Below are 22,301 nucleotides of genomic sequence, written 5' to 3'. Positions count from 1 at the left end.
GTTCCAATCCCTGCTCCCTGGGCACGTGCCCACCCCTCACACCTCGCCCAGTGCACTCACAGGATGGGAGCTGGCGGGTACATACCTGAGCAGAGACCAGGGCTGTCCTCTTCCCTACTGCATGAACAGGTCCAGCTACACCCCACACTCCACCTCCATGCAAACTTCATGTCCCCATTTCTTACGGAGCTCTTCAGGAGTCAGGGGAGATCTTACTTATATCGGTGCGACAAGTTTCTTTCCCAGGCCTCTGTTTCCTTATTTCTAAAATGAAGACATAGCACATGGGTCTATTTAAAACAAAAGACAAAGATTCCTTTCATTTATTTATTAATTAAATATATCTTTATTGATTTCAGAGAGAAACATCTTCTATAATAAAAGTGTAATATGCTAATTAGACCGGAGGGCGGGGGAGGGGAGGGGGGGCTGCAAGAGCAGAGCCCCTTGCACGAATTTCCGGACATCGGGCCTCTAGTCAATAATGAAAGAGTCATTGATCGGCTGCTTCCTGCACGCCCCGCACTGGGGATCCACCCCGCAACCCGGGCATGTGCCCCAACCGGGAATAGAACCGTGACCTCCTGGTTCATAGGTCGATGCTCAACCACTGGGCCAAGCGGGCCGGGCAAGGTTATCTTTTTATTTTTTAAAATTTTTTTATTTAATCATTTTCGGACTTCTTATAAAAATTAGGATATTTTGGTTCTTCTCCCCTTCAAGTAGCTGAAATTATTTATAATGGTCTCCAGGGTTGTCTTTTTAGATGCCCCCTCGGCCCCACCCCAAAACAGGTACACAGCAGACCCTCCCGAATAGCCTGTTGAATTGATAAATCTGTGGCTCGCATTCAGTGGTTGGCGCTCAATAAATAACTCACGTTTCATTTAAGACCTGGTCTCTCCAGGAAGTCTGCACCTTTGAGAGCTCCTAGGAACCATCAATTCACTGAAACCCCGACGCAAAGAAGACGGACTCAGCTGGGGCCCGGTGTTCAAAGGTTCACGGCAACTCGCTCACATTTGACGAATTCCTTCTCCACGTCAGTGTGTGCAAAGGTGGGGAAGGCGAGGCCAGCTGGGAATTCCCCGGCTCGCGACGGGGTTGCGTCACAGACGGACTCCGAGAGCCGGGCCCAGGAAAACATCTGGCCTTCTCATTGGTTGCCGCGGACCCGCCCACTGGGAACCGGCCAATCCCGGGCGCCGCTGGAAGCTTTCCAGCCGGACACAGCCAATCAGAAGCAGCGCAGGAGGAGCAGCGGCGGGCGCTGACGCGATGACGGCCCAGCGAAAAATGTCGCTGCGCGGACGGTCCTGTCGAGGGGCTGAGAGGCGGCCGGGCCGCTGACCGTCGGACCATGGAGGACGAGCAGCCCGACAGCCTGGAGGGATGGGTGCCGGTCCGCGAGGACCTGTTCCCCGAGCCCGAGCGGCACCAGCTGCGCTTCCTCGTGGCCTGGAACGACGCGGAGGGCAAATTCGCGGTGACCTGTCACGACCGTACGGCGCAGCGGCAGCGGCGGCGCGAGGGGAGCCGGCCGGGGTCTCCGCCCAGCTGGGCCGGCCTGCTCTCGGCCGCCGGGCTCCGCGGCGCGCACCGGCAGCTGGCGGCGCTGTGGCCGCCGCTGGAGTGCTGCTTCCCGCCGCTGCCCCCGGAAGTGGAGGCGGTCGGCGGCGCCTGGGGCCTGTGGACGCTCGTGTGGCCGGCGCGCTCGGGCCCCGGCGAGGCGGCGCTGCAGGAGCTGTGCGCGCGGCTGGAGCGCTACCTGGGCCTGGCGGCCGAGGGCTGCGGCGGCGCGGCCGTGCGTGACGCGCTACTTCCGGCCGACGGCGGCGCGCCCGACTGCGAGAGCCCGCGCGCCTTCCGGGAGCGCGCCCTGCGCGCGCGGCTGGCGGAGGCGGGCGCGCGGCTGCAGCAGGTACGCGGGGCGCGCCCCCCTTCCCCGTTAGTGTCCCTGGGCCATCGGAGGGCGACAAGGGAGAGAGGGGATGTCTTCCAAGGGACCCGGCCTGCGGAGGAGCAAGTCCATGGTCCGATGTGGAGGACGGGGCGCGGGGTCACCGGTGCCGCTCCCCTGCCGGGACCAGCCAGCGGGTCTGCGGGGCGCGCAGGAGGTCCAGAGAGGGGCCGCTCGCAGTTAAATGGGAGCGCAGTTCATTTTCTGCCCAGTGTCGGGAGAAGCGCTCTGCAGAGACGTAAGCCCCTACTCTGCTGGGGGCTTGGTGGCACTATTTTTTTTAAATATATTTTTTATTGATTTCAGAGTGGAAGGGAGAGGGAGATGGAAACATCAGTGATGAGAGAGACATCAATCGGCTGCCTCTTGCACGCCCCCTACTGGGATGGAGCCCGGCACCCGGCCTATGCCCTGGAACTGAATGGAACCTGGGACCCTTCAGTTCGCAGACCCTGGCTCGTATATGTGTATTTTCCGATGGTCTTAGGGGACCCCTGTGGAAGGGTCGTTCGACCCCCAAAGGGGTCGCGACCCACAGGTTGAGAACCGCTGCTCTAGCCACTGAGCACACCAGCTTGGGCTTGGTGGCCCTTTTAACCGGGAGAGCTGAGAGTCTCTACGCCAGGGAGGTAGTCGGAGGCACCTCTATAATTGCAGCATCTCAAAACCTTCGTCATCAGGAAAGCGGTGGAGAAGCATCATCCACCGTCTACACCCCAGAGATCACCACTTACTATTTGATGAGTCTTCCGGGTCCTCTTTTCTCTGAGTATTTCGTACGCAGTTAAGATAAAACTGTGGACTCTGCTTTCCCCCTGATACATGGGCGTTTAGAGCATGAAGGTGTCTTTCGTTTTGTTTGTTTGGTCCGACCTGGTACTGTCCATCCTTGAGCTCTACCTGCTGTTTGCCTTCCAGATTCTTCAGGGCCATCAAAGAGCCAACACCATGGTGGCGTTAATGGAAGTTTATGCAGAAGAAGATGAAGCATACCAGGAATTTGTTACCGCGGCAACCACGTTCTTCCAGTACTTACTGAAGCCGTTTAGGGATATGCGAGAAGTTGCAGCTTCCTGTAAGAGTGATATTTTGGTATGTTTTCTTTATGTTTTTACTTTATCTGAGTTACTGTTTGTCACATGTTATTTCTTTAGTCACATTTAAGATTCCATCTGTGTTGGCCTATTAGGTTCACCCTTATGTTTATTTATTTTTCAAATATATTTTTATTGATCTCAGAGAGTAAGGGAGAGAGAGAGGGAGAGGGAGAGGGAGAGAGAGAGAGAGAGAGAAACATCAATGATGAGAGAATCATGGATTGGCTGCCTCCTGCACACCCCCTACTGGGGCTCGAGCCTACAACCCGGTCATGTGCCCTTGACCAGGATCAAACCCAGGACCCTTCAGTCCACAGGCCGATGCTCTTTCCACTGAGCCAAATCAGCTAGGGCAACCCTTATGTTTAGATGATGTTGTAGAGATATTATTTTTTAAAAGTGATGTAAAAATGAAGAACATTTTGCATGAGCCATCTTCTTAATACATTCAGATTTCTGCAGACTTTCAAGGGTTAAACACACTCTTTGCTGATGACTTCTTTTTGGATATGATGCTTATTTAGCTTATTTTCCTCCTCTAAGGACACGTGCAAATTTCTGAGAAACAAGATGTAACTTTAAGCAGCAGGGCCCTGGGTTGTAATTCAGTAATTTCATTGAGTAGATGCTGTCATCACTCTTACTTCGTTGAACCCTGTGACACTAGTTAGAATAGTGTCATTTCCATCCAGTGTTACAAACTCATTAGTAGCTCTCCTGGGGTCTCACCAGAAACAGAAGATATCAGAGTGATCACCTGATCTCTCCCCTGCCCTGGGCCATCCTCCACACCTGTGACCTCCGCCAGGCTACTGTACTGTAAATACGACATCATCTTTAGATGAAACATGTGTCACTCCAACCTGTTCTGTTCATTATTTCAGATGTCTGTTATTTGGATAATCTTTACTTCCTATATATATTTTTTTCTTTCTTTAAATAATGGCTTTATTGAGATGTAATTTATCTATTTAAAGTACACAATTCAGCGGGTTTTGGTATTTTCAGAGTTTTGCAGCCATCACCACTATCTAATTCTAGGACGTTTTCATCACCCTAAAAAGAAACTCTGTACCCTAATGGTCACTCCCCATTTTCCTCCAACTCTGGGCAACCACCAGACTGGTTTCTGCCTCTGTGGACTTCCCTCTTCTGGACATTTCACCTCCCGTGGTTCATACAATATGTGACCCTTTGGGTCTGGCTCCTTTCATGTAGCGTAATGTTTTCAAGGTCCATCCGTGTTGTAATGTGTATCTGAACTTCATTTCTTTGTATTGCCAAGTAATATTCACTATAAGGAAATACAGTTTACCTGTTAAATAGTTGATGAACTTTTGGGTTGTTTCCACTTTTTGGCTATTATAAATAATGCTGTTATGAACGTTTGTGCTCAAGCTTCTATGTGGATATGTGTTTTCATTGTTCTTGGGTATTTGCCTAGGAGTGGAATTCTGGGATCATATGGTAACTCTATGCTTAACCTTTGAAACCAACTGCCAGACTGTTTGCCAAAAGCAACGTCCCATTTTACATTCCCAACAGCAGTCAATGAGGTTTCCAGTTTGTCCACGTCATTGCCAATACTTGGTGTTATGTCTTTTTTATTATAGCCCTCTGAGTGGACCATTGTAGTTTTGCCTTACATTTCCCTGATGGTTCACCCGAGTGTATTTCTTACATTATTACCTTTGCAGAAGAATTGGATGCTATATGACAGAGTACATGCCATAATCATGAATGTACAGATTTTACGATCTTTTGGGTTATTTTTTAAAAATATGTTTTTATTGATTTCAAAGAGGAAGATAGAGATAGAAAAATCAATGAGGAGAGAGAATCATTGATTAGCTGCCTCCTGCACACTTTACACTGGGGATTGAGGCCGCAACCCGGTATGTGCCCTGACCGGGAATCGAAGCGTGACCTCCTCGTTCGTGGGTCAGTGACGCTCAACCACTGAGCCACGCCAGCCGGGCTCTGTTGGGTTACTGCATTATTTTTTCCCTTTAGAAAAGAATCATCGTATTGAAAAGCTTCATGTTCCTAAAAGAAACCATAGCAACAGCTAACACTTGAGTGCTGTGTACCAGGCCCATGTTGAGTGCTTAACACAGATCTCATTTAAACTGTGTATTATGACTGTCAAGGGCGGGGGGGGAGAAAAGGACACATATGTAATACCCTTTGTAATACTTTAAGCAATAAAAAAATAAATAAATAAAAAATAAACTGTGTATTATTATTAACAGAGAAACATAACTTGACTGCATTCCTCTAGAAAAAGTCACTCTAGTAATGCAAAGTAAAAGTAGGGGTTCTTTTTCCCTTTATGCCCCAGAGAATCCCTTTGACTTCCAGCCACCTTAGAGCCTTGTTCATTCTCAAAAAGGAGTTGCTGAATTCATGACACTTTATTGACTGAGTAGTAGCAATAAATGTAGTTGAAATAATCCATGCGACCAGTTTCCTTTCACTTTCCCAATGTCCGTGCATTGCTATTCTTTCTGACTTGTGCAATTTTCCGTTCTTTCTGTAGAAATCCTTGGGTGAGGATGATCTGGGGCCTAAAAGGATAGCGGCTCTGCAGGAGGAGGCCCGGGAGTGTGCCCGGCAGGCTGACGAAGCGATCGTCTCTATTCAGGATATCACAGTGAATTATTTTAAAGAAACAGTAGAAGCCTTAGCAGGTAATCATCTAAGACGCCACACTAACATATGTGCAATGTTCATTTTATTAAAAACAAAACAAAACACCCGAGTGTCTCTTTAGTACCAGGCACCAGGTCCTGGGGGTTCAGTGTAAGGCTGCGCATAAACAGACGCTGACCGGCGTGCTGAGGGAGGCAAACCTCAGCTGCCTGTTCATCCAGACGCACGGGCAAGTGGCAGTGGCAACAAGCCCATGAGGAAGATAAATAGGGGCTCTGAGCTGAGCGAACACTTAGACTCCATCAGAGTGGGCAGCAGGGGCCTTAGAGACGTGGCAGCGGCCCTGGTATCTGAAGGGTAAATGGGACTTGAGATCACTGCAGGGTGAGGGAAGAGTGTTCCAGGCAGAAGTAATAGCACTGACAAAGGCCCTCTGTGTGAGGGAGCCAGGCAAGCGTGGGGACCTTGCAGAACGCCGCGGGGCTGGAACAGAGTGTGCGGGCGAGACCGCAGGATGAGACCCAGCCAGCCCTACGAGCTGGGTAAGGGATGTTTGTCTTTTATCTTAAATCATTGTTGATGGTAGTTCCAAAGAGGAAAAAACATTGTCTGTCAACCAGTTTGTTAAATCACAGTATATTCATTCAATAGAATATCACAGGGCTACTAAGCATGATTCTCTGTTTTATGAATGGCAAGAGTTCCACGATAGAGTAAGTGAAATAAACAGGATATACAGGGTGGGGCAAAGGTAGGTTTACAGTTGTGAATACGTGAAACAAGTTTATCCTTGTTTTATTATTTATTAATTATATTATTTTTTGCTTTATTTTAATTTTTTTTTATTGATTTCAGGGAGAGGGAGAGAGAGATAGAAATATCAATGATGAGAGAGAATCATTTATCGGCTGCCTCCTGCATGCCCCCTACTGGGGATCAAGCTGCAACTGGGTATGTGCCCTAGCCGGGAATTGAGCCATGACCTCCTGGTTCATAGGTCGACGCTCAACCACTGAGCTACACCAGCCAGGCTATTCTTTTCTATATGAACAACTATAAAGCTACTCTCTTGTAAAGAAGTCTAATGATCATGTGGGGTTTTCTTGGTCAAACTATCTCTATAACCTTGTCTGTCTAGTCTAGAGGTATATACACCAAAATGTAACAAGCAATTACGAGTAGGTGAGATTCATGATTATTTGCCTTGTTCTAAAAAACAATCATATCTGAAATTTTATACCAAGGACCATGTACTATCTGTGTGATAAAAAAAAAGTCATTAAAATAAACTTTATTTTAAGAAGGATGTTTTGCAGGTAATATGGGAGGGAATAAAGAATTAGCTCAGGATAAAATTTTCACTTCGTAGTGAGCTGTAATTAAGTTTTATTTTATTCGTTATAATCCGACAGGGATGCAGAAACAAATGGAACAGGATGAGAAGAGGTTTGGCCAGGCTGCCTGGGCCACAGCAACTCCCAGGCTAGAAAGACTCAAGCTCATGTTAGCTCGGGAGACACTGCAGCTCATGAGAGCCAAAGAGCTGTGTTTAGATCACAAAAGAGCTGAGATTCAGGGAAAGGTAAGACACATAAAGGTGACTTTGTTTTAGAAACAGACTTTTATATTATTTATTTTTTAAAATATATTTTTACTAGAGGCCCAGTGCGTGACATTTATGCAGTGGGGGCGGGGGTGGGGGGGGTGGGGAGGGTTCCTTATCCCGACCTGTGCCCTCTCGCAGTCCTGGACCCCTCGCTCCTTACCGCCCGCATGCTCACTGCTCCTTAGTGCTGCTGTGGAGGCTGGAGAGGTTCTCGTCACCGCTGTGCTCACCAGCCGTGAGTCCAGCTTCTGGCTGAGTGGTGCTCCCCCTGTGGGAGCGCACTGACCACCTGGGGCAGCTCCTGCATTGAGCATCTGCCCCTTTGTGGTCAGTGTGTGTCATAGCTACCAGTTGTTCCACAGTTCGGTCAATTTGCATATTGGTTTTTTTTTTATATAGGAGGATTGATTTCAGAGAGGAAGGGAGAGGGAAAGAGAGAGAGAAACATCAATGATGAGAGAGAATCATTGATCAGCTGCCTCCTGCATGTCCCATACTGGGGATCGAGCCCACAACCCGGGCATGTGCCCTTGACCAGAATTGAACCAAGGACCGTTCAGTCCGCAGGCCAACGCTCTGTCCACTGAGCCGAACCAGCTAGGGCAGTGGTTGGCAAACTCATTAGTCAACAGAGCCAAATATCAACAGTACGACGATTGAAATTTCTTTTGAGAGCCAAATTTTTTAACCTTAAACTATATAGGTAGGTACATTGTTATTCACTTAATTAGGGTCCTCCTAAGGCTTAGCAAGAGCCACACTCAAGGGGCCAAAGAGCCGCACGTGGCTCGTGAGCCGCAGTTTGCCAACCATGGAGCTAGGGTGAGACTTTGGTTTTAGATACCCCTTTCCTTCCAGCCAGTGTGAGAGAGCTTCCTTTCGTATTCCAACACCATCTTTTGGTTGGTGAGAATTTCAGGGCTAGGGATGCTTGGCCGTATAGTTTCCCTTTGCTCAAGATGGCTTTGAATCATTCGTGGTCAATAGAGACCATTATAAACTTTTGAACAATAATAGATACAGAGGCAGAGCTGCCTCAAACAGATTGTCGAGCTGCAGCGGGAAGGCCGGGGAGGGTTGGGGGGCAGGAGGTAGGGGGGTAAGAGATCAACTAAAGGACTTGTATGCATGCATATAAGCATAACCAATGGACATAAGACACTGGGTGATAGGGGAGGCTAGGGGACTGTCTAGGGCGGGGGGATAAAATGGATACATTTGTAATACCCTTTGTAATACTTTAAGCAATAAAAAAAAATAAATAAAAAAAAAAAAAAAAAAAAAAAGATGGCTTTGAAATGTTATAAGATTCACTTGATAATAACACTGAGCTCAGCACTGAAGTAGGTAATATACTTTAAAATTCACATAACATTATTTTCAGTGCGACTTTAGAATAGTCAGCGGTGCTTCATTTCCAGGATCATAGTCACTTAAGTTTCTTCCCGCGATGTTATGATGTTAAAGCAGAAAACACTAAAGACCTCACTGCCATTTATTTTTCTCAAAACCTGAATGTTTTCATATGTTTCAAGGATGAGATGAAGTATGGGTAAAAATGCTTAATGGGGCTTTTTTGTTCCATTAAATGAAATTGAAGAGTGTTTCTTCTCAATTTGCTTTTTTATATTTGGTACTGAGCCAGGAATAGAAAATAGCTCAAATGCTTCTGAAGTTTGCTTTCAGTATACTAAATATTTTATCTTGCTCTTTTTTTTTTTTCATGAAAACAAGATGGAAGATCTTCCAGAACAAGAAAAAAATATAAATGTTGTAGACGAACTAGAAATAAAATATTATGAAGTTCAATTAGAGCTATATGAGATTCAATTTGAGATATTAAAATATGAAGAAATACTACTTATTACACAGTTGGACTCTATTAAAAGACTTATAAAAGGTAAAACATATTTAAAATATATATTAAAATGTTTAAATTACACATTCAAGGAAATACAGACCATGTTATCAGTTACTTCTTGTAAATTGTATAAAATATCTGCTGAAATTTCCTAGTTTCCCTTCAGCATTTTTATTATTCAGATAGTAAATAATATATTCATTGCTAAACATACAGCAAAACAAAGAAAGGAAAACTTATTACCCCAGTTCCATCAGCTGGAGATACTTAGTGGTAACAGTGTGTTGACTAGCTTGGTAGCCTGATGTATATAAATATCAGTTTCTAAACTAAAACTATATATCCTGTTCAGTATTCTCTTTTTCCTTTAACATATAATAATCATCATTCCATTTCAGTAAGTAATAAAAATCTTCAAAAATTTTAATGGCTGCATAGTATTCCATTATGTGGGTATACCAACTGTGATGTTCAGTTTTTCACTGTTGTGAACAGCAGTGTAGTGAAGAACTGTTCTTTAAACATGTGTTTGTGTTTGCGTTTGTGTATAGGACAGCTTATTTCCTTGGAATAACTTTCTAAAGGTGAAATCATTGGGTCAAGGACAATGCAAAATTTACATTTGACAAATATGTGTTAAAACAACACAACAATAATCATTCGATATATATTTTTCCTCATCTCTGTATTTTCTAATTTCTAAATTTCATGCTACATTATGGTCCTCTAGATAGGTTGTACAAAATGACACTCCCATCAGCAGATTATGAAAATACTTGTTTTCCCATACTTTCACCATTCGTTTAAATTCTTGCCTAATTGATAGAAAAAAAATGGCATGTTCTAATATTTAAAAAATATGTATATATTTATTGATTGATTTCAGAGAGGACGGGAGAGGGAGAGAGAGATAGAAACATCAATGATGCGAGAATCATTGATCAGCTGCTTCCTGCACACCCCCTACTGGGGATCAAACTCACAACCCGGGCATGTGCCCTGACCAGGAATGGGAACCATGACCTCCTGGTTCATAGGTGGATGCTCAACCACTGAGCCATGCCGGCCGGGCATTCTAATTTTCATTTATTGCAGTTACAAATGACATTCAATGCAATTTTGTATGTTGACTGGTCATTTATATTTTTTTTAATGAAGTGTCTATTCATAGTCTTTGCCAGTTTTTTTTTGTGTGTTTCCTTTACATATTAAGGCTATTACTCTTATTATTTGTCATATGTTGCAAATACTCCCTGTTGTTTGCTTTTTCTTGCCTTGCAGAAATACTTAACTTTTATGAAGTCCCATCTATTTATCTTTCTGCTTTTGGAGTCACACCTGGCAAAGAAATCTATGGATTCTGCTTTTGGTAGTAGGCCTGGCAAAGTCCTCTTCATCCTGAAATTGTCTCAACATTTTACTTTTTTTTTCTTATAGTATTTTTATGAATTTTAAAGGGACATTTAGCTCTTTAATCCAGACGAAATTCATTTTGATGTGGGGTAGAAATCTAATCTTTCCCCCCAAGTTGTTAGCAGTCCCAATCACTGATTTTGAACACGTTTTCCCCTACTGCTTTGACTTGCTGCCTGTCTCATCTAGAATCGTTACATTTATTTTGACCTATTTATAAATTAATTCCCTTCATTGATTTGCGAGTGCTGGCACCAGACTTCCGGTTGTATCTCGGAGGTCCATTTCAGTGCCTGGTAAAGCACATCCCGCCCCAGTTACTCTGCTGTTCCACACGTTTTCTGACTGTTCTCCTTTATTCTTCCAGATGAACTTTAGACTCATTTTCACAAGTTCAAAACAAAAAAGCAAAACACTCGGAATTTTTATTGGGATTGTGCTTAAAATTAGAGATTAATTTGGGGAGAATTGTCGTCTTTGCAATTTTGAATCTTCCCATCCAAGAACATGGTATGTCTCTCCATTTACTTAAGTCTTTTTCTCCCTAAAGTTTCTCCAAGTTTTCTATTATTTATTTATTTATTTATTTGCATACATATCCTGAACATTTAATTTAATCCTAGGTATTTAAAAAACTTTATAATAGTTTCAGGTTCTAAGCATTTTACACATTTAGGAAAAATTTTATTTTAAAAAAAGTTGATCTGGAAGGATGCATGCCAAATTGTTAGTGTTTTCCTCTGGGAGGTTGGGATTCCAAAGGTTTGGGAAAGGGAGACGAAAATTATATTTTTTATTTTATGTACTTCTGTAGGGCTTGATTTTGTTAATAGCATGCATGTATTGAAAAATCACCATGCAATCAAGATTGTATATCATTAAGGCTCCTCAATAATATACTCCTGGTAGAATGTAAGCTGCCTTTCTGGAGGGCAATTTGACGATAGTTATCAAGAATCTTAAATATTCATCTGCTGAGCAAGTAATAAGAAATGGACACAAAGGTCTATATTCTGAGATGTTCATCACAGTGAAATTGCCAACAATGGAACATTCTAACAATAGAGATTATTTAACTTAAAGAATACTGTGTTGCCATTAAAATTATATTTCCATCACATGGAAAATGTTCTTTTAGAACTGTTTATTGATATGTGTAGCTATATAAGTGATGTGTGTGCATGCGTGTGTTTCTCCCTGGGTGGTGGGATTACACGTGATCTTTACTTCTCTTACATTTAAGAGATTTTATGCATAATTTTTATAATAAAACATGCCTTTAACAAATCATTAAATATGTATTTTTAGATAAACAGGATGAAGTTGTCTATTATGACCCATGTGAAAGTCCAGAGGAACTTAAAGTCATTGATCCCGTGAAGGGGCTGCAGGACCATGAGGATTTGGAGATGAAAGCGCTCGGCCGGCAGTGCCGGCAGCTGGAGCGCCAGCGGGGCCGGATCTGCACCAGGAGAGCCCATCTCAGGAACAGGAAGGTGGGCGCCAGGCGGCTTTGCTTTCTTTCCCTCCCAGGCATTGCTCTGCCATGAAAGATAAAGGCGTGGGAATAAGGCTTTAACCTGATCTGTGTGTGTGTGTTGACATGGATATCAGTAGCTGCAATTCCAATATATTTGTGAGTTTTTCTTAAAATGATTTTTTGTTTCTTTGGGGATTTAAGCATTTATCATACTCTCTAGATTTTTAATTCATTCAGCAGCTATTTGTTGAGTGCCTATTACATACACGGGTATTTTTTTAAATCACAATAAGTAAAAACTTCTAATCAGCTACAGTGAATTCTAAAATTTAGTGTAAATTGTTGATTATAAAATCAGAGATAATATTTAGCTCATTTCAATCCTTATATTCGGTGATTTTTTCTTAATTTCAATAAACTCCATCCTAAAAAAAAAAAATAAACTCCATCCTATATAATAAAAGGGTACTATGCAAATTGAACGACCAAACGACCAGTCACTATGACGTGCACTGACCACCAGGGGGCAGACGCTCAATGCAGGAGCTGCCCCCTGATGGTCAGTGCGCTCCCACAGGGGGAGAACCACTCAGCCAGAAGCCAGGCTCATGGCTGGCGAGCGCAGCGGCGGTGGTGGGAGCCTTTCCCGCCTCCATTGCAGCGCTAAGGATGTCCAACTGCTGGCTTAGGCCCGCTCCCCTCGGACTTGCCCCGAGGGCTCCCGGACTGCGAGAGGGCACAGGCTGGGCTGAGGGACACCCCCGAATACACGAATCCTGTGCACCGGGCCTCTAGTGATTGTGTAAAACGGTAACATGCCAAGAATGGCTAAGCATCATTGAAATGTAGTTTTTAGTATGACTTTTCAGGTATTTGTCAGTTGCATATCCTTATGTAGGTATGTCTGGAAGTACAATTACTATTTTTAAAACATGGGAAATGTGCTTTAAACAGCAGCTTTGAAATAGATTCTTCGGGCACATCCCATTTAAGAATGGGGGACCCTTGCGTAGCCTCTCATTTCCCCTTGGTTGGAGAGTTCACTATTTCATCTCTTAAAGCACTAAATCTGTGGCCTTCTGATCAGACACAACTGATTCCTGCAAGTGCCCATCAGCTCCTATCACAGAGCGGAGGAGGCAGCAATATCATTGAGCCTCTCGAGACACTCCTACTCATGAATGAATGCCTTACATGGCAGCCCAAATGCAATGCTTTTTGCTTTTAACCTTTTATGCTACAGCCCATGGCGATAGTAAAAACCATGTAGGTGATTTGTATTCTCCCACCAGGATCAGTGCAAAGAAAACCATCGGCTCCGATTGCAACAGGCTGAAGAAAGTATGAGATATTTTCATCAGCACCACAGTATTCAGGTGGTGAGTAGTTAAAGAAAAATAGTTTAGATTTGCATAATGTGACACACTGGCTTCACTGGACCTGCGGCTGCTGCCTTAATCCAGGGCCACTGCAGCCCATGCCTGCAGACACAGTGGTGGTTGGAGGGGAGGTGATAATGTCGGGTTATGGCCCCTTGCTCTCTCAAGACTTTTATTTTAAGGAATTTACAAATACATACTTGTTTAAATATAGAAAAGAGACAAGATAAAAGAGCAGGAGCAAAAGAAAAAAGAATGGATAAGCCAAGAACGCCAAAAGACACTGCAACGATTGAGAGCATTTAAAGAGGTAAGTTCCAGAAATAATCGCCTTGCCTACGTTTTCTGGAGAAATAATTAAACATCACCCATCCTCGGAGAAAAGTATGAAGCATGAACAGATAGATCATTTGGAACACAGAATGTTCCCCAAATGCCATTATTTTTAATGTATAGATAGAAGCCAACAATATTAGGATATCAAGCACATTGCCACATGCTCTCCCCTCCTGGTATTTGTTAATCAGCAGGGAAAACTGAAAAAGTTAAATTACCCTCAACTTTAGCTGGCTTTTCCTCATTTGCAATAAAGAATTCTTCAAAATGCAATCAAGGAAACTTTGTGACGTAAGTATAGTTAAATGCTCTATTACAAGTGATAGGGCCCTCGCTGTTTGCACAGTGGTCAGAGCATCAGCTCTTGGACTGAAGGGTCACAGGTTCGACTCCGTTCAAGGCATGTACCTCGGTTGCAGGCTTGATTCCTGGCCCCAGTTGGGGTGCATGGGGGAGACAACCAATCGATGCGTCTCTCTCACATCAATGTTTTTCTCTCTCTTAAGTCAATAAACATATCCTCAGGTGAGGATTTTTAAAGAGTGAATAGGTTTTTTAAAAAAGGAAATAGTTATTTATTTAAAAATAACATTAAAATATAAACCTGTTCTCATCACACATCCCTGCATGCACCATCATAATAAAGACTGAAGTTTATTGTTGTCCCCAAAGAAAAACGGGCCCCCTCCAGACAAGCCTCTGGAATAAGGCACTAAAGGTGTGCTCTGTGGTCCCAACGAGAAAGGTCGGGGCCACTGGAGTGAAAAACCATGACAGACACTACTCTGGCCATTCCGAGTGCCTCCCATCCCAGGCGGCGCTAGGCACTTCGTTCTCGCCTACTTGTTGAAACGACCTTGTAAGAGACTCTCGTCCCCACTTTGCAGATGAGTAGCCAGGCTCAGAGTGGTTCCAGGACTAGCTCCCGGCTTTACAGAGCTGTGTCTCTAACCCCTGAGCCACAGCAGGGACTCCCAGCCTGGGCAGCACAGCAGAAGCACCCGGGAGCTTCTAAAAAGTACGAATGCCCAGACACACCTCCCGAGATTCTAGACGGAGCCTGGGCGGGAATGGAAGCAGGAAGAAGGCACGGGAGGGGAGCGACATAGGTACCAGCAGAAGAGAGCAAATGGCTGGGGAGTAACGTGGTGAGCTGTCAGCACAGGGTGGTTAGTGAGTGGAATTAGTGTGGGGAGGGGGCTCGAGGGAGGCCAGCCAGCCCCTTAGCCCTGAATCGGTCAGACAGGTCAGTGATCACCTTCCAGGCCGAGACGGTGCGGAGGTGGGAGGTGGGACAGATGGGAGGTGGGAGAATCAGGCACCTAACTCTCAGCAAGCGGGAACAAGGAGGAAAAAAATCGAAACAGTTGACCTCAAATGGGTTTAAGTTTCAGGTTTTTTGGTCCAAAAATAAAAGGTGTACAGGGTGTGGTGGGAAGGAGTGTGTGTGTGATTCAAATGGAGGGGAAAGGGCCTTGAGAACTGAGTTGCTCTCCGTTTAATGTGAATCACTTGGGATGAAGCTGCGGAAACCTCACGAGTTTAGGGAGAACAGTAGCATCCTTTGTAGACGGAACTCCGTGTACCAAGAAGTGCCACGGTCGAAGGGGACAAAGCCCGAGCACATTTGGAATGAGGCGGGAACAAGACGGCCCGTGAAGTCCTGTGACGTGTGGTCCTGGCGGAGCCCAGACAAGTTGTTTTTAAATATTTCAAAGGGCTCTTGGGAGACAAGGATTTCGTCTGTTCTGGGTGAGCCCTCAGGGAGGCAGGCTGCCCAGCCATCTCAGGCAGACCACGCTGCCCGGTGCACGGGGGAACCTCGGGTGCTTGGGGAGCCCTGACCTGGGGGATGGTTGGGCGACCCCTGGAGTCTGGCCGGTTTCTGGGGTTCTGTTGTACTCGCCTGCTCTCTCTCCGAAAACTGCAGGGTGGTGGCCACATCCGTGAGGTGGGGGGCTTGCGGCCACTGCGTTGCTGTTTGTTTTGAAACGCTTTAGAATGACGTGGGAGAGGCCGAAATACTCTGAGTTTATCATGAATTGCCATTTTGTGTGTAAAGTTCACACGTAAACTTCAGTGTTATAAAATTGGTGTGTATGTTTTTGTAAAATATATTTTTATTGATTTCAGAGAGGCAAGGAGAGAGAGAGGGAAACATCAATGATGAGAGAGAATCATTGATTGGGTGCCTCCTGCACGCCCCCTACTGGGGATCGAGCCCACAACCTGGGCATGTGCCCTTGACCAGAATCGAACCCGGGACCCTTCAGTCCACAGCCCGACGCTCTATCCACTGAGCCAAACCAGCTCGGGCTGTTTTTTGTTTAAGTTTATAATTGTAGTATCCTATTGTATACATCCTAGTTCATTGTAATGGCCCTATAGCATTAATATTCGATGTTTTATTGGCTGATCAATGCCTTCATTAGGGACCTACACCCCTCCAGATTAGTTCTTTGTAAGGTTAGGTTTTTCTTTATCAAATGAACACCTGAGGGGCCAGAACTTTTAAAATTCACATTTTTAAATTACAAAATTTACTCTAAGCCTAAATATTAGAGAAAAGAAACATCCATAATTCCTGTTATGACTGTCATTTTGAGGTCCACTCTGCTGGTATTTTTCATAGATGTGTTTTTTGTATGGTTATAAATTTAATAGCGCATCATCTGTATTTTTCCAGGCTGTTTCACAGACTTTGTACTGTTTATGATTTTTTGTGACTGCCTAATATTTTAAATTAAGTCACCAAAATTTTTTCAGCTAACTTCCTATGGTTCATATTTAGTTCCTGATTTTTCAAACTAAAAATATTCTGATGAATATTTTTATCTATAGTATCCTCCCATATCTATTTTATTAAAGAAAAAGCATTATATGAAAGGGTATAAATGCTTATTATTCCTTTAAAAATTTTTTTTTTATTGATTTCAAAGAGGAAGGGAGAGGGAGAGAGAAACATCAGTGATGAGAGAAAATCACTGATCAGCTGCCTCCTGCACGCCCCACACTGGGGATCGAGCCCACAACCCAGTCATGTGCCCTGATGGGAATTGAACCGTGACCCCCTGGTTCGTAGGTCGATGCTCAAAAGCAAATGCTTATTCTTTAATAGACTTAGTGGTTGCAAAGCGGGAAGGAGCCGCTTTGTGAACTAGGACAATCCGTGCCCAGCAACTTCGTGTTCATTGTACAGAGTCCCGGCATTGTGATGGTTTGCGTTTGTGGCAAGTTTCTCACAGCAGTTTTCACTTTCAGAGATGCCCCGGCCGGTCTGCACCAAGGACCCCTTGCCCAGAACCCGACGCTCCAGACCTGCCAGGTGGACTGGCCCAGCGGACCTCCTCGCCCACCTCTCAGGGGAAGGCGCTCGTCCGTCCGTCCTCCAGGAAAACCAGAAGTGCTCCCTCCTCCGAAGCTAGCAACGTGAAAACCCCCAAGTGCCAAGACTGTCCTGGAAATATCCCTGTCCAGATGGCTGTTCCAGCTGGTGACCAAACACAGTCCAAGCCCAGTGAGGAGCTGTCACTGCCGCCCCCACCGCCGCCCCTGCCGCCGCCTCCCCCTCCCCTACCTCCACCTCCGCCTCCACCGGCACCTCCGCTCCCTGCTTCGTCCTTTCCTTCTCAATCTGCGAATCATCAGAATTTACACCTCAGGACTTCAGTAAAAGATGACCAGCCACTCCCTCTCGTGTGTGACTCGCCTGCTGGAAGGCAGCGTGACTCCTCAGGCCATTTTAAATGTCCAGGTAACCCTCCAGCATTCTGTGCCTGCGCTCAGTGGGTGGCTGAGCAGTTGAGCATTCTCGCTTTAGCAGCCATCATCTTCACATCAAAATCTTTTCCAGAATTCTCTGCAATCTTAAAATAGTCCAGCACTTGCTGCCTTAAATGTTATCTTTTGGGGGGGAAATTAGCATAGCCTAAATCAGTTTGATAAACGCTACCTCATCTGGAACAAACCACCTTTATACATTTAAGGGTCACAACATGACTTGGGATCTCTGAGGTGATTTTCCGTTTCTTAAAACTTCAGTGTGTGTCTGATTTCTGCTACTTGCCTATTATTCAGTGTTGCTTTGAATCACACTTACTGTTGCCCCTCAGAAGCCTTTACAGAATTGACTGTGGCATCTGTTTAAATATGTGTGTGTGTGTGTGTGTGTGTGTGTGTGTGTGTGTGTCAGTCATACTAGAGGCCCGGTGCACAAAATTTGTGCACTCGGGGGAGGTCTCTCAGCTCAGCCTGTGCCCTCTCGCAGTCTGGGACCCCTCAGGGGATGACTACCTGCTGGCTTAGGCCTGCTTCCTGGGGGATTGGGCCTAAGGTGGCAGTCAGACATCCCTCTGGCAGCCCGGGAGCCCTCGGGGGATGTCCACTTGCCAGCGGGGAGCAGGCCTAAGCTGCAGTCGGACATCCTTAGCGCTGCTGAGGAGACGGGAGAGGCTCCCACCACCACCGCTGTACTGGCAGCCGTCAGCCTGGCTTGTGGCTGAGCAGCGCTCCCCCTGTGGGAGCACCCTGACCACCAGGGGGCAGCTCCTGCATTGAGCTTCTGCCCCCTGGTGGTCAGTGTGTGTCATAGTGACCAGTCATTCTGCTGTTAGGGTCAATTTGCATATTACCCTTTTATTATATAGGAGTGCCTGGCCAGCCTGGGTGAGTGGCTGATGACTGTTTGCAGGCTGGCAACAGACCCTTCAGGCTGAGGGTCCCCGCTGGGGTGCCTGGCCAGTCTGGGTGAGGGGCTGAGGGCCATTTTCAGGCTGGCTAAGCCTCCCAGCGGGGACCCTCACCCCATGAGGGTGTGGCCAGCCTGGGTGAGGGGCTGATGGCTGTTTGCAGGCTGGCCACAACCCCAGCCACCCAAGCTCCCAGTGGAGGCTGGCTGGAAGCAGGTATCTGGGATTTGTTTGTCTTCTATAATTGAAACTTCATTGCCATGAGTGGAGGCCACATCTGGCTGAGGACAGGCAGGAAGCTTGGCTTGCTCCTGCTTGCTCTAGCTGTGTGGCTGCCAGCCACCATCTTGGTTGGGTTAATTTGCATATAGTCGCTCTGATTGGCTGGTGGGTGTGGCTTAGGGCATAGCGAAGGTATGGTCAATTAGCATATTTGTCTTTTATTAGTGTGTGTGTATATATACATATATATATATATTATTGATTTTAGAGAGGAAGGGAGAGGGATAGAGAGATAGAAACATCAATGATGAGAGAGAACCATTGATCAGCTGCCTCCTGCATGCTCCACACGGGGGATCGAGCCCACAACCCAGGCATGTGCCCTTGACTGGGAATCGAACCTGGGACCCTTCAGTCCGTAGGCCAATGCTCTATCCACTGAGCCAAACCGGCCAGGGCTGACTGTGGCATCTTAAGCAGAAGATTGGTTGGGAATTCTTGTAGAGGAATATTAGTCAGAATATGGAAGACGCTTCCTGCGACTGACCAGGAGACTGAGAAACCTTCCTGTGGGAAATCTTTCAAAAATGAAGTGGGACAAATACACGAGGGCTATAGTGCTAACTCTAATCCTAATTAAGGTTTAGACGTCGACTACTGAGGACCCTGGCTTAAATCGGCCCGGACTCTAGCCGAATGCCGTATGTGTGTGTGTGTGTGTATGTGTGTGTGTGTGAGAGAGAGAGAGAGAGAGAGAGAGAGAGAGGAATCCTAGCAAAATGCTGTGCACATTTGTTTTCAAGACTAAGCTTGCGCCCCTCTCCCTAGAACAGGCACAGGTACTGTGAGGTGATGTGAATGGCAGAAATCCAAGAGTTTCATACTGTGGTTCTGGATAATTGAGCGTTTTGGTTATTCTGAGTTCAAGGTGTAACTACCTAGAACCAGGTGCAGATGAAAAGTCCACGCTGTCAGGTGGAGACCCCACGGCCCCACCATGGGATTTGCAGCAACATTGTTTATTTACTTATATATTTATTTTTTTAAGGCCGCCTGCACACCCCCTACCCAGGCATGTGCCCTGACCAGGAACTGTAGCGTGACCTCCTGTCCTGATTCATAGGTCGTCGTTCAACCACTGAGCCACACCAGCCGGGCACAATAACATTGTTTAAATGGGGAGGGACAGCATGCGTGCTGGTGCCTCGCCTGGAGCCTGGCTGTGGGGGCCTCATTCCAGCCTGGCTCCCAGGCACACAGTGAGGGGAAGCCCTGTGCCCCTCCCATACTGCCTCATTCCGCAGACAAGAATAAGGAAAAAATGCCCCTGGCTGTGAACTGCCCTCTCATTCCTAGAAGAGGACCATAGTAACAAGTTATAGGTTCAGGCAGTATTTTTTGTAATCCTCACCCGAGGATATTTTTCCATTGGTTTTTAGAGAGAGTGGGAGACAGCGGGAAAGACAGAGAGAAACATCGACGTGAGAGAAACACATTGATTGGTTGCCTCCGCCCAACCAGGTGGGGAGGAGCCTACAACCGAGGTACATGCCCTTGATCAGAATCGAACCCGGGACCCTTTGGTCCGCAGGCTGATGCGCTATCCACTGAGCAACCCGGCCAGGGCGAAATAGTATATTTTCAGCCATCACTTGGCCTCAGTCCTGAGCTAGAAACGACTCTTCATCTTGAAGCCTCCCAGGAAGAGCCCTGAAGGGAAGGGTGGCCACTGGCGGCCCCTCTCTCCAGCCGGTGGCCAGGGGTCTCCCCCGCCAGGGTCTCACGGCGCCAGAGTCAAAAGCAGCTTCTACTCACAGGCTCTGGAACGCTGATCTCACTTGTATTTTGACAGCATTTCACACCCTTGAGAATAGCGTGTGTAAGTTACCTCGGTAACGTGGGTGGATTGAAGACGCTGCAGGGGAGCCATGCCAGGGCCGCCCCCGCGGGGCTCATTGAGCTGCTGATTAAAGTTTTACCTCAAGCCTCCTCTTGTGTGGAAACCTCCCCGCTCATTGTCATTGTCACACTGACTCCTTAGTCATCACTGACTAATACCCAGAGCTGAAGCCAGAGAAACACAGCAGGGTACGTTTTTAAGTAGATTTCTCCCCAAGTGGGAAGGGACATGGAGGAGGTGGAGGTTCAGAAGTATCTAAATCACCCCCATGGGATCGGATGATGCACCCCCAGGCATCCGAAACCCCCCTCGGGATCACACGCCAGTGTCACAGCCGCCTCCTAACCAAAGGTGTGCACGTCGGTGCCTGTCAGTTGCTAGTGGTGCTCACGACAAAACATCAGCGATCGAACTATCCTGGATTCACGCAGGGAGAAAACTTCTAAGCCAGTGACGGCGAACCTTTTGAGCTGGGCGTGTCAGCATTTTGAAAAACCCTAACTTAACTCTGGTGCCGTGTCACATACAGAAATTTTTTGATATTTGCAACCATAGTCAAACAAAGACTTATAGTTTTGATATTTATTTTATATATTTAAATGCCATTTAACAAAAATCAACCAAAAAAGTGAGTTTGCGTGTCACCTGACACGCGTGTCATAGGTTCGCCATCACTGGTTCAAGGGAATGGTGATCGTCCGTATAAATCGTGGCGTTAACCGCTGTGTGACTTAACACCTTGAACTAATACTAAGACGCCCTGGCACCTCGGGGGAGAGAATGACTTCTTGATGTTACTTGCTCTGTTTGCTCAGTTTCAGGGTCCATGGACGAGGTGCTGGCCGCCCTGAGGTGCGGCAGAACCCCGCTCCAGAAGGTGGAAGTGACCGCGCCGGCCCCTCCCTGCACCTCCATCAACGAGCACATCCTGGCGGCCATAAGGCAGGGCGTCAAACTGAAGAAAGTGCACCCCGACCTCGGCCCCGGCCCCAGCAGGAAGCCAGCCAGCGACCTGGAGCGGAGCATCAAGGCCGCGCTCCAGAGAATCCAGAGAGTGTCTGCCGACTCGGAGGAGGAGGGGGAGGACGAGGGGGAGGAGGGGGAGGGGGACAGCCCGGGGGAGTGGGACCACTAGCTCTTCTCCAGGCCGAGGGCTGCGTGAAGCCACGGGCCAGGCCCGCTGCTGACAAGCACGCGAACAGGGTCGTGTGGCCACGTGACCCCGGAGACTGCAGGCCATGGGCCGGGCGGCAGCTGCTGCTTCATGTTGTGGCTTTAGGACCCGAGAGTGGAGAGGTGGTGGCCGCACACACCAGACCTAGTTGGGATCTGAGAACCCGTAGTGAGTATTGCTGGCGTAGAGACTAGTATTTATTTCTCACGGTGGATGTTCTAGATCATTCCCTCACTTGAAAACCGTTTACGGATGACGGCATGTGGTGACAGCACTAACAGACTACTGACCGAGTCCTGTGTGCGAGCGTAGTGCTTTCCTCAGATGTAAAGGTTGAATGTGAACATTATTTTAGCAATAATCAATAAATTGCTTATATGTAGAAATTATTTTAAATGAAATGTATTTTATGTATCAAGCACTCTGTAAACTCACAATAAAGGACTATTTCTAATGTAGCATGTCACTCATAAGAAATGAAAATAGCTTGGCTAGTGTGGCTCAGTAGTTGAGCATCGACCTATGAACCAGGA

The 22,301-nt window shown here is 46.4% G+C and overlaps 2 protein-coding genes across 3 annotated transcripts in view; both read left to right on the top strand.

Moving 5' to 3' along the window:
- PDE8A (phosphodiesterase 8A) overlaps positions 1-22,301 on the top strand; it is a 412,152-nt gene that overhangs the window by 294,617 nt on the left and 95,234 nt on the right. The gene's annotated exons all lie outside the window — the stretch shown is intronic.
- On the top strand, positions 1,361-22,224 carry WHAMM (WASP homolog associated with actin, golgi membranes and microtubules). 2 transcript variants are annotated; one of them, XM_059678011.1, is made up of 10 exons: positions 1,361-1,921; positions 2,879-3,052; positions 5,597-5,747; positions 7,122-7,291; positions 9,050-9,215; positions 11,898-12,085; positions 13,362-13,448; positions 13,663-13,758; positions 17,046-17,538; positions 21,410-22,224. In XM_059678011.1, exons 1-10 carry the CDS (start codon positions 1,361-1,363, stop codon positions 21,727-21,729), a joined length of 2,406 nt encoding a protein of 801 aa, XP_059533994.1. In that variant the 3' UTR covers positions 21,730-22,224. The 2 variants fall into 2 exon arrangements, with proteins under 2 accessions (XP_059533994.1, XP_059533995.1); XM_059678012.1 differs by lacking the exon at positions 13,362-13,448.

This window comes from Myotis daubentonii, chromosome 21 (assembly GCF_963259705.1).
Source record: "Myotis daubentonii chromosome 21, mMyoDau2.1, whole genome shotgun sequence".
Classification (NCBI taxonomy): domain Eukaryota; kingdom Metazoa; phylum Chordata; class Mammalia; order Chiroptera; family Vespertilionidae; genus Myotis; species Myotis daubentonii.
The sequence above is the reverse complement of the archived record's forward strand: the minus strand, read 5'-3'. Positions and strand labels throughout refer to the sequence as shown.

Excerpts from the sequence above, each read along its gene's own strand:
- WHAMM (XM_059678011.1), top strand. The coding sequence starts at position 1,361 with ATGGAGGACGAGCAGCCCGACAGCCTGGAGGGATGGGTGCCGGTCCGC. Across the intron at positions 12,086-13,361 it reads CCCATCTCAGGAACAGGAAG|GATCAGTGCAAAGAAAACCA; the intron begins GTGGGCGCCAGG and ends TTCTCCCACCAG. Across the intron at positions 13,759-17,045 it reads GATTGAGAGCATTTAAAGAG|AGATGCCCCGGCCGGTCTGC; the intron begins GTAAGTTCCAGA and ends TTTCACTTTCAG.